Below are 17,777 nucleotides of genomic sequence, written 5' to 3' on the forward strand. Positions count from 1 at the left end.
GTTAACCAATTACTGCTAATTCTTCATTTGTTGGGAAGAAATTCAATAACGTGCATCTTTTTCTGTGTCCGTATTACTGTATTATCTCTTAACATATGACAAGCACGAGCGCCACAAAATATACAATCCACTTGCTGATGTAGCAAAAATCTGAGAAAGGGTAGCATTACATTAGCATCAGTGTGGAACAGACAACTCAAGTCTGTTGGAAACATTTTTGTAAATAGACGAGCAAATGCATGTCAAAATTAATAAATGTAAGATTCCCCCTGTGCACCAACACCGCTACTTCTTAAAGCAATCAACACAACTGTGTTTTATTTCTATTTACAAGTTGTCTTATTAGGAATTAAATCATGCGTGGGAAACAGAAGAACGTAGAGAAAGAAAGAGAGAAATGCTGTGCTGCAGAGTTACAACCACAGACCACTCATGCCCTGTGGCTGCAAGCTCAGTCGTAGTGTTGGCTTTTGAAGTTGAACCTTTTTCGCTCTGTGAAACCAGTCATCTGAAGAGAGGGGAAGTCATATTTTTTTGATAGAGAATGAACAGGTGACTGTATCAACATGCTATGCACTAAAACTGAGGACGTTGAAAGACAAAAAACAACATTATACATACTTGACTTGGATCTCTCGTGAAGTATCTCTTCTCGATGACCTAACAGAAATGGGACAGACAACAGACTGCTCACATACAAACTTAGGCAAACTATTCAATTTAATATTTGTGTTCCATTCGTAGTGCATGCCAATACACACAAACACACATATACAGTATATATTTACAATCATCATAACATCTCACCTTGTCAAAGAACCTACTTAGCTTCACTGCATTAGAGGTACCGGCAGCTAGATATCTTGGATTGGTGGAGTCCTGCAATAATAGCAAATGTACCATAACAAGCTGTTCCAATGGCTTACGGTACAAAACTAGGCTAATTGGCGTTGCACATTAGCGGTGGCTAGCTTGATGGTCGCAGAGGACTCCAACAAGAAAGGTTAGAGGTAGCTACCAGATTGATCTCTTCGGCGTTGAAGTCTTCAGAGAGGAAGGCTGTCCTGTTGAGAACATCGCTGCGCTTGTTTTCTGGGATCTGGTCAAACTTGGTGCCGATCAACAACAAAGGCACTGGGTTCTCAGCAAACTGCTCTCTGTCATAATCACTGAAGCATTCACACAAAGAGGGGATATTACAAAACACTAGCGCAAAAAGCTTAGCGATATCTGAAGTAGTTATGTATGTAAGTTATAATATTAGTAGCTGTAGTAGCCTATAATATAATTATTCTCTGCTATGTGCTGACTGTTGTGACAAAACAAACCCATTTGATACGATAACTCCTGTTGGCGACGAGTCTCTGTTTAAGGCTTCTAAAGACCAGCGATATAGATTTTGGGAGGATTTCTTGTTCGTCAGATCGTGAACTAGTATAATGCCTGCAAAGATGCAAAAGACGCATTATTACCACCTGATCCATGGACGTGTTTGTTTTCTGAATGCTTTATACCCACAAAGTATACTAATCACCATTGACTGAGTTGTAGAAAACCGCTCTGGTGCTTTTAACACTGCTAGCACTTCCTACTGACCCTCCAACATCCCATAATTCAATGTAGAAGGTCTTCTCCTCCGGGGTACCTTCCTTGTAGTCATGCGCCTGTAATGATATTTCATAAACAACCCTCAAAGCAACACATGACAGTTGTCGCAGCCAGGAACCAACAACAGACTGATCGCTCGTTGAGTCACTCAGCGCTTCCTTCTTACCCGCACATCTACAGAGCAACCAACGGTCCATGAAGGATTCCCCAAAACCTGATTTTGACACAGCAGATGGACTAATGAAGACTTCCCCACACCTGTCACGGAAAAGACAGGAGGACACATTGTAGTTTAGCCTCCTACAACTAAGAGTTGGCTAGTATTTAAGAATAGGCCTACACACGGGTTGATTGGCTGGCTAGCCTAGCTATGTTACTAACGTTTACATTAGCTCGGCTAGCTGTTCAAAAGTGTATTCTTATTTAGTGTTCGACAACAAGCGCTTGTTCAACAACAAGCGCTGTTGCTTTCCTAACACAGGGCAGTAGCAGCTAATCGACGGACTTTTATGTAAATAAACCAACTTTAGATTAAACCAAGTCCGCGAACATATCCTTTATTTATGTCAGACAGGTGAAAATACTACTATCTATTTAAAATATAAAAATTATAGCGCTACTTACCGGAATCTCCCAAAACTAATACTTTCACTCTGTCAAGAGAAGCCATTTTTGTGAACCAGAAGTATATCAAAGTATCCCCGGGCCTCAAACAACGTTGCACTCTGATTGGACATGGTTTTGTTTACCGGGTTTCATTTCCGGGACATCAGTGAAGCGTGATACACGAAACAATCGCCTGAACTTGATTACAGGAACAAATGTAATCTTATAAAGTAAGCGACGGTCACAAACCTTATACGCTTAGCTCTTCGTAGTACTATTAGTCTCGCTTTTTACGTTATGACTTGAACCATCAATCGGCTAGCTAGCTAGCTATTAAATTTGTTGTTAGCTAGACTAACTAGCTAGCTTGACTAGCTTTGCTGTTTTTATTGCAAAAGTAGAAAATACTTTTTTCAGGAAAATGCACTAATCATGAATAACTTTAAACAAATGGCAATGTTGTAGAGATTAACCAGTTGAAGAATCGTAACTAGCATAGCTGGCAAATATTCTTGACTCAACCGCATGTCGCTCGGTAGCAACTAGTTGTAGTTAGCTAGTAAAGTGAACTAGCAAGCTGGTGAGCCAACGTCGGCAAGATATTTAGTTGGCATAGCAGAACGTCAGCATTTGTATGTGCTTTAAATTGTATTTTTAAGCAACGCCTAGTCGAGTTATCCAGTTGGCAGTTAGTAGACAGGTTATTACGGCAGCCAGCTAAATTATCATGTTGTGTCGTCTTGTGAAGAAATTTGCAATCGTTTAATCGTTACTCCACAGAATCCATTCCCACGAACAGCAGCAGCCCTGCTCCCAATTGGCTGGAGTCCTTTCCAGAAACAGTCCCTCTCACCGTGGCATTTTGCCGGTCTCCTACACCTTTGCTTGCGGAGCCAAACTATCGGTACAGCTCATTCCCACCACACAATATACGTGTACAGCACAGACTTCTGCCATTGTACTGTCCACCAGTACTGAGGCCTATTTCCTAAAGCATATTTTATATTCTATACTCTCTCTAGCACACTCCTATGAACCGTTGAAGATGAGTGAGCCAGAGCTACTGACAGAGGTCCCTGCTGCATTGAAGCGCCTCGCCAAACAAGTAGTTCGGGGCTTCTACGGAGTGGAGCACGCCCTGGCCCTGGACGTGCTCATCCGCAACCCCTGCGTCCGCGAGGAGGACATGCTGGAGCTGCTGAAGTTCGACCGCAAGCAGCTGCGCTCGGTGCTCAACACGCTGAAGGGGGACAAGTTCGTCAAGTGCCGCATGAGGGTGGAGACAGCGGCCGACGGGAAAACCACGCGCCACAACTACTACTTCATCAACTACCGTCTGCTGGTCAACGTGGTGAAGTACAAGCTGGACCACATGCGGCGGCGCATTGAGACGGACGAGCGCGACTCCACCAACCGGGCGTCCTTCCTCTGCCCCTGCTGCTACAGCACCTTCACTGACCTGGAGGCCAACCAGCTGTTCGACCCCATGACAGGTGAGAGGGAAGGGGGAAGGGGGAGACCCAGCCTATTGACAGGTGAGAGAGAAGGGGTGGGGGGAGAGGGAGAAGGTTGTTTTAGTGGATGGGATTAGATAGATAGTTTAAGATAAATCTGAAGAAATGGACAGAATTAAAGCATGGAGGCAAATGGGGCTGTGAGCATGCAATAATCAAGCTCACTATTAAGATAAACCCAGATATTCGGTGGCTTTAGACCAGTTATGGTGAGTAACATCAGTAAGTCCTTCTTGAACACTAGATGGCAGTATACGTCTTCACCAGAGCAACTGGACAACTGACAGCTATACGTACACAGCTGAATGGATCTAGCCTGCATTTAAGACCCAGTTACGCAATAATCCTGATATTACCTGGGAGGAGGCTCAAGAGTTCAAGACATTTTTGAGAAACCCTCGTCTGCCCTGTCATCCCTCACCGAGGAGCTCTCTGCTGTCCCTTCTGTTTCCTGCACACAGTCCGAGGATCACGGGCGCGGTGCTCTGAGTGGCTCCAGTTTGCCTTTCAGTGCTTCCTGCCATGTATAATTCATCCGACCTGCAGTTCAGTACTGCCTCTCTCGCCCCCCTCCCTTGCCCCAGAATTATTTACTAAGAGTGAAGGGAAAGAGAGTTCTGTACTCGCACACCCACACGTTCACATACATACACACACTCACTTACTCTAACACACACAGTACACTGGCACACCTCCTGCGGGTGAGTCAGGCTATAACTCTCAGGCTTGGCTTGTTGGCAGTGGGCTTGTCGTGGTGAGGACTGTATAATGCGCGGGGGTATTTCACCCCAACCCAAACACATACACAAATCAGCTGTGTGACGCCAGGTCTATCGCCGGCCTCTTTCCGGGGCGTCCGTTTCCTATCAGGAGGACAGCTGGGGTCTGGGCTCAGGGCCTAGTCTGAAGGAGGGCTGAACAGTCAGCCCAGCCCCTGCGTATGACTCCTGCTGATCTGCAGGTGCGGAAGTTTTAAAGCCTCGGGCCTTTATACACCCAATTGCACTGGCATGGAGAGCAAACAAGCACTCACAAAAAGTAGATCCCTCTCATCGAACAGGTTTCTCCACGCCTGTTTACCAGGTTTGATTTTTAAAATATTTTTGGGTGCGTCCTCTTGTAAAACTCCCATCAGGTTGTAAAACTCCCATCAAAATATCTCTGAATTCACTTTTATTTGTGAGTCAATGGTGAAAGCTCATGATTTATACTTCCCATTACTCTCTTTCAGTACAAGTGAATACCAGTGGGTCTTTCACATGCATGCAGCCTGTCATACGAGTCGCCGCAAGGTAGTGTGTACATTTACATTTAGTCATTTAGCAGACGCTCTTATCCAGAGCGACTTACAGTAAGTACAGGGACATTACCCCGAGGAAAGTAGGTTGAAGTACCTTGCCCAAGGACACAACGTCATTTAGCACAGCCGGGATTCGAACCAACAACCTTCTGATTAATAGCCTAACTCCCTAACCGCTCAGCCATCTGACCCCCAAAGTGTAAGGCACGTGTGTATTCAGTAGGCAGGTGCGTAGAGGCAGATCAAGCTGAGGACTGAGGGTTTAGTCACGTTATTGTGCTTGATGATCACAAAGTCATTGGAGTGTCCTGGGAGGATGACGCAGTGAGTGGGAGAAAGATGTATTTTTATTGTGAAGGTAGCATGTCATTACATAGACAGGGAACATTTGCTTATGATCTTTTCAGCTCTTTCAGTTATGCCTGGATACATTTTCAATCAGGATAAATACTTTTTTTTTTTTTTTGAGGGGGTGTGGAAATTGGATGTCTTTTCAGTGTTTCTGATTACCTCACCAGTAAATGACTGTGCCCCTCCACCTGTCACAGTGATCACGCGAAGCACAAAATAAGGACATTACAACTGAGTAACTGTGTTCTGAGCATGTGTCTGCCCCAAGGAACCTGCCTCGTGCCACTTTGTACATCACAGTTGTTAAGGGAGGTGGCCTATAAAAGGACTCCCATTTGTGCAAAGTGAAAAACATGGTTACAGTCCAATTTGGAGATTTGGCTTCTTAATTATGGTGCACATTAGCAGATAGCACCAGGGCTGGTCTTATCCGGCGTCGAGTTCTTGCCAAGAAACATATTAGTCAACCAGCAGTCCATTTGTGCAACAATAACACACAGTAATAACCTCTTTATTTGAAAAACAAAAGAATTGGCACAGATCGGAATGCAACACCAGGCCTGTCTGACTTGGATAGGATTTTTTATTGCAGGGTGGAGGGACGTACTCACAGGGGAGGGGGGGGGGGGGAAGAGAGGAAAGAAGTGATTGATCGCTCCAATGTTTATTCATTTCTTTCTCTCATCCCGTCTCGGAGAACTGGCACCTGTCCAGGATGCACTGTACTGCAAAGTGGATGACATCACTTCCTCCCCCCCTGCTGCACTGGGAGCTGTTCATTACTTTGTATGCAAGTGTGTCTTTGCTAGAGGCAGAGAGTAGCCTAGATTTCCACAGGGAGAAGGAGCAAGAAAACCAGAACCAGGACTCGCTTTTTGACGTCAGTCCTCTTCAGTGAGAGAATCCAGACATCACTACGTCCATGATTTCTATAAAATTCTGAACCATATTGGCTGTCCACCTGTTCACATTTTTTGAGTTTCAGTATAGGGCCCATATTTGAATATAAATTAAAATACAAATTGAAAAATCACATTAAATTATTGTCAAAAGCACAGTTTTGATCTGTTTTGACACAGCACCTGTCACGATGTAGTTCAGAACTCTTTGACTGCTGGCTGAACATGCTGTTCAGTTTGTTCTTCTTGATCAAAGACGATGTGCTTAACTTTTTCGTCACGGTGAAGCTTAATGACGTCACTTTGCCACCAAACAGGAAGAGATGTCATCCACTGGGACTGTTGCTAGGATACAGTGTGAAAACAGTCAAAGAAGTGTAAGTCAGTCTGTGTGCAAAATCATATTAAAACGGAGCAAAACAACATGAAACCAAGACATTGAACAAATAAAAATGCTGCGAAATCATGTTGTAAAGAGGAAAAATCAAACTGGGAGGCGCTGTGTCCATCTCTGGGCCCCTGGTGGGACTGTGTTGTGTCCATCACTGGGCCCCCGGTGGGACTGTGCTGTGTCCATCACTGGGCCCCCGGTGGGACTGTGCTGTGTCCATCACTGGGCCCCTGGTGGGACTGTGCTGTGTCCATCACTGGGCCCCTGGTGGGACTGTGCTGTGTCCATCACTGGACATCAGATGTCTGCCACTTCAGGTGTCCGCCTTTGGCAGTCGACCGACCTGAAAAGAGCATGTGTTGTAAGCGGTCCCGGTCCTCCTCACGTCTGAGACCCGAGCTGCTTCTGACTGCCGCTTGTGTCAGCCCCTAATAATGAGCTTCAGCAACACTCCTCACCAACTTATGTAGGTGGTTTAGTATATTATATGTTAGCTTATCATAGGTGTAACCTATGATCTGAGGACTGTCATGCTATGCCAGGTTGCTTTGTGTTGTCTTGTCCAAAGAATTTCAGTGCCCAGTCTGACCCTGTGTTGTTCTATGAATCTGACAATAAAATACTTGGAACTTGAACAACATCCACTGAGGAGGATGTTCACATGGTCCAGGGATTCTTCTAGCAATTCTGTTGAGTCTCCGACATTGATTAAAAAAAGTGAAGTGTCTCTGGGCAGCTTTGGAGTTTAATCACCATTGATTCTAAAGAAGACTTAAGACACGGCGACACGGACAGGGCCAAATGTAACAGCACCTTTAACAGCGGCATAAACCTCGATGAGTTATGTTTTTTTTGGGGTGGGGGGAACAGATGTCTCCTCCATCCTGATTGGACGAGTGTTTCCCACAGAGAAGTAGATGTGTATCGCTATTGGGCTGGTGTCTCCAGCAGATAAGTCGATTTTAATCGTGATTTGGAGGGTGTCTCCGACTGATAAACAGATCTCCGCCTTGATTGGGTGGGTGTCTCCCTCAGATAAGGAGATCTCCGCGCAGATGGGGCGACTGTTTTAAAGAGATAAGCAGCTTTCCGTAATTGTGGGGTGTTTTTCCAGAACGTCTTCCCCTCTCTGGCGTTTCTTGTCTCTGACAAAGTCACAGAGGATCTGAAAGTTGTCTCAAACCCGTCCTTGGCCTTGGAGTACTAAAATGCTGTTGTTGACCCTTAGATGGTTTACCGTTTTTTTGGCCACAGAACAAACATCCTTATCATCTATTGATGATATTACTCTGATTGATATTACTCTGATTGACATTACTCCAATTAACGGCCTTAGCCTCTCAAGATGACAAGAGGTACAAGACAGGCAGCGACACACACCAAAGCCTTTCTCTTGGCAGTCGGCTTAGAGTAGAAGGCTTCTCTGCCTTCACTGTGGTCTCCCTCCAGGTCTGTCTGGTCTGTGGTCTCCTCAGGGTCTCTCTGGTCTGTGGTCTCCTCTGGGTCTGTGGTCTCCTCAGGGTCTCTCTGGTCTGTGGTCTCCTCTGGGTCTGTCTGGTCTGTGGTCTCCCTCAGGGTCTGTGGTCCCCTCAGGGTCTCTGGTCTCCTCAGGGTCTCTCTGGTCTGTGGTATCGTCTGTCCTCCGTATCACTTTGTGCTGCTACAGCAGTAACCCAGCCCTCGGAGCTAAGATGAGGATGGAGCAAGCAGCCAGTTCGCGTGTTAGCCAATCTGTTAGGCAGCTTTCTGCTAGCCAAGCAACACCTGACACCACATCACAGAGAATAGTACATGACTCTGCAGGTGACGCACACGCACACACAAAAAAGAAAAAGCGCATCTGTTTTCACCAGTCTTAATACATCGCTTCTAGTCCTATCCCAACACGACAGCCTGTTTGTTCAGACACGAAGGTCACTCAACCTACCTCCTGCTTACCTCGAAGCCGTTTTTCCTGTCACCTGTCTGGGTACGCCTCCCCTGACACACCACCGACCCTCCAGGACGTTTTGACAGTGATGTTTTCAGTCGGGGTGTGATTCGCCTCCAGTGGGTGTTACTTTCTGTTGGCTTGCAGCCGAAATTCAGGCAGAAGGCGAAGAAAACAAAGGCATACCTCAATATATCGATTGCTGTGTCTTTCTCTTTCTAGTGCGCTCTTAAGTTATGTGCTCTTACCTGCATCCCGTTCATCCCTGCCTGCTCATGCTGGAGAGAGGGTGTGCTTTCCCCCAAACTGCACAGGCCCGCAGGCCTGCAAAACTAAAACGCACAACGTACCAAACTTTTGACTAACTTTCCCACAAACTAAAAGGTCAGAACTTTTGCCCTGAGAGCGCAAAAAAGGTTCCCCACAAATTGGCTTCACCCCCTGTCTTCTCGTACCACCTTCCAACACAATTAGTCAACCACTCTCCCAATTTATCCCACCTGCTCCACTCCCATCAGCCACCTCGAACTCCAGAGCCACAAAAAAAAGATGTTACAAAACCGTCCATGGCAGACTCTTTACAATTCTGGGCCAATTTATTCATATTTGATCAGCACACAGAAAGGAAGAACCCCTGAAATGACCCAGGAAACAGGGATCACCACGAACCAAAGAGAGACGCCTTAATTATGGAGCAGGAGATCCAGTTCTATTCGCTGCCTGGTGACAAAAGCTTCCCAAAGCAGCATTGTCCCTTAGTCTCACTGCTAATTGTCAGGCGCTTTTTGATAGGGGGAGAAAGGCTGGCGTGTGGAGTTCTGCAGACGTGCAATTGCCAGTGTTTTTAGTCTATGATTATGTTGAAATTGTGAGGGGCCTTGTCTTTACCAGCACAAAAGACCAAAAGAATTTCTCTCTGAGGGATCGAGTGATGGTTTTTGTGAAAGTTGTGGTTTTTACTTTGTAAAGGACGTTGGGAGTCTGTCGGAATGCTTTCTGTGCAGTTCACCCCCCCCCCTCCACCCCCCCACATACGTACAAATACTCTCTCTTTTTCTCCTTGTCACTCGTCTACCAGGGTCGTTCCTCCAGTCGAGTTCTGTTACTAGTCTCTCTTTTTGAGGCGACTTCCTCCATGGCCAAACTATTTTGTCTGTCAGTAGTAGGCAACTCCCCTGCCGTCCTTGACATTAAAGGGGAGGTGAAAGTGCTGTCAGGAGACTGGTCTACACCAAGCAGAATAGGAACCAGCAGTACACTGGAAAACACGGGAGACAGACAGACGCGAGGGAGTCTATCCTCCACGCGACGGCTTGGAAGGTCGCCGGTTGACTTTTCCTTCACCTTCTCCTCACAGTTTGGCACTTTTGTGCTTGAGGGAGGTTCTAAGCAAGTCTGTCCTCTGTGGAGTTCTCAGTTCATCGGTCCAGGGCTGAGTCGTGTCACCTCTCCCGGGCTCTCTCTCTCGCTCGCCCGCCATGGTAATGAGTCAATGTGACACCTGGTGTCATACCTGTCGCTCTGTCGAGAGGTATGACACCAGGGAGAGAGAGGTGTTACTCGACAAGCACTGGGAGTCAGGTGGCTGAGCGGATGGAATCCGCTAGTAATCAGAAGGTTGCCGGTTTGATTCCTGGCCGTGCAAAATGACGTTGTGTCCTTGGGCAAGGCACTTCACCCTACTTGCCACAGGGGGAATGTCCCTGTACTTACTGTAAGTCGCTCTGGATAAGAGCGTCAGCTAAATGACTAAATGTAAATGTAAGCACACCACACCCCCCTCTGTCAAACCCCAACAAGTTGCTGGCGGCCATTACCTGTCAGTCCCAGCCGCCCAGCCTTGTGTCTGTTCATGCCTGCCACCCCTCCATCCCCACTCACCCAATCAGTCACCCACAGGTTTGGTCTCGGGGCCCAGATGATAGAGGCTAACGCCCTCCAACACTCTAACGCTGGCCCTGTTTCAGGGCACCTTGAGGTGTTTTGGGGCGTCCGTGCGCTAGCCTGAGGTGTTTTGGGGTGTGCGTGCGCTAGCCTGAGGTGTTTTGTGGCGTGCGTGCGCTAGCCTGAGGTGTTTTGGGGTGTGTGGGCGCTAGCCTGAGGTGTCTTGTGGCGCGCGCTAGTCTGAGGTGTTTTGTGGCGTGCGTGTGCTAGCCTCAAGTGTTTTGTGGCGTGCGTGTGCTAGCCTGAGGTGTTTTGGGGCGTGTGCGCTAGCCTGAGGTGTTTTGGGGCGTGCGTGCGCTAGCCTTCGGCTCGGTGGGCGTGCGCGGGCTCCGTTGTTTGTCTGAGAGGTTTGGAGATCAGACCCTCTGTCTCTCCTGTCTCTGCTGTACTTCGTCTGGGATTGGGAAATTACTGTTTATCTCTGCCGCTGCGGAGTCTCTCTCACTCTTAGTTTTTTTTGTTTCAGTCAAATTGCCTATTTCCTCTCCCATGTCTGTCACAAAGGAAAGAAGGAATTGGAGCCAAAACATAGAGACTGCATGATTTGTTTCTTGTTGCTATCAAAGTTGTTCTTGTGATAACCCAATGGGGGTTTTAGAGCGTTGACAGCTAGTCATTAGCTCTCTGTTTCTCCTCAAAGCTTACGCTTCCTATTGCTCACTCCACCTCCCCTTGTTCTTGTCTCTCTCTCTCTCTCTCTCTCTCTCTCTCTCTCTCTCTCTCTCTCTCTCTCTCTCTCTCTCTCTCTCTCTCTCTCTCTCTCTCTCTCTCTCTCTCTCTCTCTCTCTCTCTCTCTCTCTCTCTCTCTCTCTCTCTCTCTCTCTCTCTCTCTCTCTCTCTCTCTCTCTCTCTCTCTCTCTCTCTCTCTCTCTCTCTCTCTCTCTCTCTCTCTCTCTCTCTCTCTCTCTGTCTCTGTCTGTCTCTCTGTCTCAGTCTCTCTCTGTCTCTCTCTCTCTGCCTCAGTCTCTGTCTGTCTCTCTGTCTCAGTCTCTCTCTGTCTCTCTCTCTCTCACTTGACTTTCTCGCCCTCTCTTCTCCATCTCTTCCTGTCTCGGGTCTTTGACTGTGGTGTCATAGTCTAGGCCTGTCTTCTAACAGATGGGACCAATGTTCCATAAGCCTGTAGATAGTCTGGTAAATCACTCGTTCATGCACTCACTGACACTCACTCAGTCATGCATAGACAAACACACTCTCACTCACACACATGCACACACTCATACAATCACACACACACACAGTCACACAGTAGATGGGGGGTCTTGACTCATGCTGGAACAGCTCCAATCACTGGTACTGGAAATAGCCAGGGGACCAGATGGCCCAGTCCACATCCTCTCTCCTTCTGGGTAGGAAAGTTGTGTGTCTGTGTGTCTGTGCGCATGCATGAGTGTCCATTAATACATATATCATTATTCGTCTACCTTAGTTAGGTGTAACAACACGTAGCAAGAGAAGTGTGTGTGTGTGTGCGTTTGCACATGTGTGAGATAAGCAGGCGTGCGTGTGTGTGAGTATTCCCCTGGAAGCCCACTGGGGTATCCCATGGTGTGTGGGATGAGATTCCTGTCCCCTGCCAGAGTAGAGGTTAGCAGGTGATTCCAGACATCCTTGGGTCCCACGCACACACACACAGTCACACACACACACAGTCACACATAAACACAGTCACACACACACACAGTCACACGCACACACACAGTCACCCTCCCCCCGGCTACCCCGATGAAGAGGTTTTAGTAGCACGCTGGGGTCAATGTCAGTGATAGTGCAGTCTAACAGGCACACATGTCAAGTCAGACTTACTGGAGCCCTACATGCACACGCGCACACACACGCACGCACACACCTGGCCAGTGTCAGCTTTTTGTTAGTCTTGACACACTCAAACAAGACTGGGTCATACCTACTTCAGGATTTATATTCCAGAATCCTGAAACACTGCCGTGTGTGTGTGTGTGTGGGGTGGGGGAGGGTTGCATGTGTGTTTAGGTAGTTTTAGTGTTGGTAGGCTGGGCCTGGGTGGAAAGGGAGTTGAATCACCCTGCCGGAGGGGGCGATATGCACTTATTCTCTCTGTTATCTCTGTTCGCCAGCACATGCATTATTCATCTGCCATGTTCCTGCAAGCCCCCCTGGCACCTGCACAGGAGACCTGCTACTCTCGCCTGCCTGTCTCGCTCTCTCTCTCTCTCACTTTCTGAGTTTTTCCTCTGTCTCTCTCAATCTCTCTTTCTCTCTCTGTTGGATTCTGTCTTTTTCTCGTTCACTCCCTCCCCTGTTTTTTTTTTTCTATCTCATTTGCTCAGCTGTTTCCTGTTTCTGACCCCCCCCCCCTGAGTCTCTCAGATACATTCACCCCCCTTGATGATTTCCTCTTTTTCTCTATGAATGCAGGATTTTGTCCTGACTCCCACGTGCTCTCTCCATCCCAACACTGCTCGCCCTTTATATCTATTTCTGTCTGTATAACTCTGTTATAACTCATCTCTCTCTCTCCCCCATCTGTGTTTAGCCTGTGTAACTCCTCCCCCATCTGTGTTCAGCCTGTGTAACTCCTCCCCCAGCTGTGTTCAGCCTGTGTAACTCCTCCCCCAGGTGTATTCAGCCTGTGTAACTCCTCCCCCAGGTGTATTTAGCCTGTGTAACTCCTCCCCCAGGTGTATTCAGCCTGTGTAACTCCTCCCACAGCTGTATTCAGCCTGTGCAACTCCTCCCCCTGCTGTATTCAGCCTGTGTAACTCCTCCCCCAGGTGTGTTCAGCCTGTGTAACTCCTCCCCCAGGTGTATTCAGCCTGTGTAACTCCTCCCCCAGGTGTATTTAGCCTGTGTAACTCCTCCCCCAGGTGTATTCAGCCTGTGTAACTCCTCCCACAGCTGTATTCTGCCTGTGCAACTCCTCCCCCTGCTGTATTCAGCCTGTGCAACTCCTCCCCCAGGTGTATTCAGCCTGTGCAACTCCTCCCCCTGCTGTATTCAGCCTGTGCAACTCCTCCCCCAGGTGTATTCAGCCTGTGTAACTCCTCCCCCAGGTACGTTCCGCTGCACCTTCTGCCAGACGGAGGTGGAGGAGGACCAGTCAGCGGTCCCTAAGAAGGACGCGCGGACGCTGGTGGCTCGCTTCAACGAACAGATCGAGCCCATCTACGTCCTGCTGCGGCAGACCGAGGACGTCAACCTGTCACATGACCTGCTGGAGCCCGAGCCCTCAGAGATCCCCGCGCTCAAGCAGAGGTGGGCCACACGGATACACACACACACACACACACACACAGAGATACACACACACACACACACACACAGAGATACACACACACACACACACACACACACACACAGAGATACACACACACACACACACACACACACACAGAGATACACACACACACACACACAGAGATACACACACACACACACACACACACACACAGAGATACACACACACACACACAGAGATACACACACACACACACACACAGAGATACACACACACACACACAGAGATACACACACACACACACACATACACACACACACACACACACATACACACACACAGAGATACACACACACACACACACAGATAGACACACACACACACACACACACACAGAGATACACACACACACACAGAGAGATAGACACACACACACACACACACACACAGATAGACACACACACACACAGATAGACACACACACACACACAGAGATAGACACACACACACACACAGAGAGAGAGAGATAGACACTCACACACACACACAGACACACACACATACAGAGAGAGATAGACACTCACACACACACATACAGAGAGAGACATAGACACTCACACACACATATAGAGATAGAGACACTCACACACACATACAGAGATAGAGACACACACACACTCACACACACATACAGAGAGAGACACACACACAGATACAGTTAGTGTTCCAAGCCCTTATTCCAGTGTCAAGTGGTGTTTCTGACGTCCTCGTTTCCCTGGCAGCCGTGACCGTGCGGCGGCGGGCGCGGCGGGCGGGCCTCACCGCGAGGCGTGGTCCAGGGGCTCGTCCTATGCCGACATGTACACCCAGAACGTGGAGATCAGCATGGAGGAGCAGCAGGAGGAGGAACAGCGGAAGAGGGCCAGCGAGGCCAAGGCCACCCGGGACAGGCCCGTCTGGCTCACCCAGAGCACCGTGCAGGGGGGCACGTACACCGAGCCTGACGCAGCCAAGAAAGGTGAGGAGAGAGGAGAGAGGGGGGGGGGGGGGGGACAGGGAGGTAAAGGGGCGAGAAGGAGAATATGGTATTTCTCTTTTTCTTCCTGTTTTGCCTAAATAAATGTATAAAAATACATATATACACACAAACATACACCCCTACCCCAACCCCGGCATTTCCAGCGACCGTGTTGCCTGGCTCCAAGGGCAGGGAGACCCCAGGGCTGTAGCCCCGCCCCCCTGCAGGGCTGTAATTGCTGGATGGGAGCAATCAGCAGCATGGTTAGCAGGAGGGCGAGGTGGGGTGTCCTCGTTAGTCTAGGCTAGCCTAGTGTATGATTCACATCGCCTTGTGGCCTCCTGTCTGTCAGGTGTGTGTGTGTGTGTGTGTTGAGAGGAAGGTCAGACTGATGTGTGATTCTCTCTCCTAGACGCAGACGACAGGACCGGGGTCCAGGAGGGCGTGGCCGGAGCTGCCGCCCAATCAGACGAGAACGAGGAGGTCATGCGGGCGCTCCTCATCCACGAGAAGAGGAGCGGGGCGGGGCCGGCCAGGGGCGGGGCCAAGGCGGCGGCCAAGGCTCTCGCCTCCGCCGGCAACGCCAGCGACTCGGACAGCGACACCAGCGAATCGGACGAGGACTCGCCCATGGCCCCGCCCCCTGTGTCGGGGGCCGGCTCCTCCCAGCAGCGGCGTGCGGAGGTGGAGGAGGAGGAGGAGGAGGAGGAGTTTGAGGAGGTGGGGGAGGACCACATGGTGATGGTGGCTGGGAAGGCGTACTCCTACAGGGAGGTGAGCCAGAAACCTGAGCTGGTGGAGCTGATGAGCGCTCACGAGAAGGAGGCCTACATCGAGATAGGACAGAACCTCTTCCAGGACATGTACTTCTGAACACACATACAGGGGACATGTACTTCTGAACACACATACAGAGGACATGTACTTCTGAACACACATACAGGGGACATGTACTTCTGAACACACATACTGGGGACATGTACTTCTGAACACACATACAGAGGACATGTACTTCTGAACACGCATACAGGGGACATGTACTTCTGAACACACATACTGGGGACATGTACTTCTGAACACACATACAGGGGACATGTACTTCTGAACACACATACAGGGGACATGTACTTCTGAACACACATACAGGGGACATGTACTTCTGAACACACATACAGAGGACATGTACTTCTGAACACACATACAGAGGACATGTACTTCTGAACACACATACAGAGGACATGTACTTCTGAACACACATACAGAGGACATGTACTTCTGAACACACACATATATATATATATATATATATACACACACACACATACGGTTTATGTTTGATAATTTCACTTGTCCCACAATTCACCTAGGATCTTCAAGAGGATAACAGGAAGTCAGTCTGCCTGTAGTCCATCATCCCACTAGAACTACAAAAGGGACATGCCACATCTAAATGCCAGAGTGTTTAGAAGACAGTTAGTACCACCTCCATCTCACCACTGTATTCCCTCACAGGTGTCTGCAGGATGCTCTCTGTTTGTTCCAGAGACTTCTGTGTCCTGGCTGTATTTCCACTCGTGCCAGTCAGTGTCTTGTCAGTTTTATAGTATTATATTCTCTCACACTGTCAGCCAGCCCACGCTGCCTTGGACCGGCTGTTTCATCTGTCCTCACACTGAGGCCTCTCTGTTCTCAGGTCACGTTCCTCGGTGTATTATTCATTATATGTACCATCCCACACACACACACACACACAGTTACACACCTACACACACACAGAGCCTACAGGTTCTTTTCTTACTGGGCTGTCCCAGCAGCAGGAAGCAAAGAACCACGTTTGATGTTACTGCGGCAACCCCCAGGACGCTGTGACCTGCGACGAGGCGGGTGACTCCCCCTAAAGAGGGTGGCCTGACATTTACAGAGATCCCAGGAGCAACCCCCTGTCTCTCTCTCCCTCCTCTTCCTCCCTCCCTCCTCCTCTCGCCCCTTTCTCTCCCCCCTTCCTCTCCCCCCTTCCTCTTTCTCCCTCCTCTCTCCCTCCCCTTTCTCTTCCTGTCTCCCTCCTCTCTCCCTTCCCTTTCTCTCTCCCCTTTCTCTCTCCCTCCCTCCCCTCTCTCCCTCCCCTCCCGTCTTTTTCCCTTACGCTCTCTCTCTCTCCCTGGCTCTCTTTCCTTCACCCCTCTCTCTTTCTCCATCTATTTCTCTTACGGTGTCCCTCTGTCTCTCTCTATCTTATTTATCTCTCTATTTATCTGTCTCCTACAGGCTCTGTCGCTCCTCCCTCTTCTTTCATATTGTGTAATGTGAAAAGGCTGTCGACGTGTTGCACAGTGCCACTCCACAGTTTTCTGGTTGTCTTACTAAAGTACACAGCAGTATTTTCATGTTGGCAGGGGAAAACATATACAAACTGTTTATTAACGGAATAGAGAGAATACAAATTTATTGTAAACAAAAATATTTTTTATGGATGTGTTAGAATTAAGGTGAAGCCAAAGTTTTTTTTGTTTTGTTTCACAAAATGAACTTGGACGCTTGAACGCTTCTAATGGTTTCTAATGGTTTCCATGGCGTCATGTTTGTGTTTCTTATCCACACCTCTTTGCCGCTCAAACTCGAGGTGAACCTGTCAGCGATGAGCACTTTGCTCTAAGATTTCTGGTTCCTCAACGTTTTTTGTTAATGGCTCATCAATAAAGTTTTGAGTTTGGATTCAGTGTGATGCAGTCTTTAACTGTAACCCTATTATGTAGGTTACGGAAGCAGTGCATGGTTTTGCTTGTCCGACATCTCTGCAATGCTGCATGGTTATTATCCAGAAGATCTAAGCTTAAATTGTTCTTATACATGTAAATGTGTATGTCGTTATTACCTCTGATGCTCCACCAACCCTAGAGATTTAATTCAATGATACATGTAGCTCCTTACCTCCATTATTTCGTCCTGATTAACTGTACCACTTCTCCATTTCGACTTTAAAATACACCGTTTTTGTAATG

The 17,777-nt window shown here is 48.3% G+C and overlaps 2 protein-coding genes and 1 long non-coding RNA gene across 4 annotated transcripts; 2 read left to right on the plus strand and 1 right to left on the minus strand.

The window, feature by feature from the left end:
- Window positions 1-137: 137 nt before the first annotated feature.
- rabl3 (RAB, member of RAS oncogene family-like 3) lies at window positions 138-2,389 on the minus strand. The gene is made up of 8 exons (XM_062456504.1): window positions 2,233-2,389; window positions 1,775-1,866; window positions 1,535-1,664; window positions 1,329-1,443; window positions 1,019-1,169; window positions 808-879; window positions 622-660; window positions 138-508 (listed from the first exon to the last, which is right to left on the minus strand). Exons 1-8 carry the CDS (start codon window positions 2,276-2,278, stop codon window positions 452-454), a joined length of 702 nt encoding a protein of 233 aa, XP_062312488.1. The 5' UTR covers window positions 2,279-2,389; the 3' UTR covers window positions 138-451.
- Window positions 1,667-17,490, plus strand: gtf2e1 (general transcription factor IIE, polypeptide 1, alpha). 2 transcript variants are annotated; one of them, XM_062456501.1, is made up of 6 exons: window positions 1,667-2,444; window positions 2,995-3,118; window positions 3,237-3,707; window positions 13,576-13,777; window positions 14,543-14,778; window positions 15,197-17,490. In XM_062456501.1, the coding sequence occupies exons 3-6, from the start codon at window positions 3,260-3,262 to the stop codon at window positions 15,649-15,651; spliced, it is 1,341 nt and encodes a 446-aa protein (XP_062312485.1). In that variant the 5' UTR covers window positions 1,667-2,444; window positions 2,995-3,118; window positions 3,237-3,259; the 3' UTR covers window positions 15,652-17,490. The 2 variants fall into 2 exon arrangements, with proteins under 2 accessions (XP_062312485.1, XP_062312484.1); XM_062456500.1 differs by having other exon boundaries at window positions 1,681-2,444; window positions 15,191-17,490.
- On the plus strand, window positions 10,559-11,460 carry LOC134016146 (uncharacterized). The gene is made up of 3 exons (XR_009929418.1): window positions 10,559-10,608; window positions 10,671-10,701; window positions 10,820-11,460. It is a non-coding gene; the product is annotated as an uncharacterized LOC134016146 (long non-coding RNA).
- Window positions 17,491-17,777: the final 287 nt, after the last annotated feature.

Source organism: Osmerus eperlanus, chromosome 3 (assembly GCF_963692335.1).
Source record: "Osmerus eperlanus chromosome 3, fOsmEpe2.1, whole genome shotgun sequence".
Taxonomy (NCBI): domain Eukaryota; kingdom Metazoa; phylum Chordata; class Actinopteri; order Osmeriformes; family Osmeridae; genus Osmerus; species Osmerus eperlanus.

Excerpts from the sequence above, each read along its gene's own strand:
- rabl3 (XM_062456504.1), bottom strand. The coding sequence starts at position 2,278 with ATGGCTTCTCTTGACAGAGTGAAAGTATTAGTTTTGGGAGATTCCG. Across the intron at positions 1,665-1,774 it reads GTTGCTCTGTAGATGTGCGG|GCGCATGACTACAAGGAAGG; the intron begins GTAAGAAGGAAG and ends ATATCATTACAG. Across the intron at positions 509-621 it reads TCACGAGAGATCCAAGTCAA|ATGACTGGTTTCACAGAGCG; the intron begins GTATGTATAATG and ends CCCTCTCTTCAG.
- gtf2e1 (XM_062456500.1), top strand. The coding sequence starts at position 3,260 with ATGAGTGAGCCAGAGCTACTGACAGAGGTCCCTGCTGCATTGAAGCGC. Across the intron at positions 3,708-13,575 it reads GCTGTTCGACCCCATGACAG|GTACGTTCCGCTGCACCTTC; the intron begins GTGAGAGGGAAG and ends CTCCTCCCCCAG. Across the intron at positions 13,778-14,542 it reads ATCCCCGCGCTCAAGCAGAG|CCGTGACCGTGCGGCGGCGG; the intron begins GTGGGCCACACG and ends TTTCCCTGGCAG.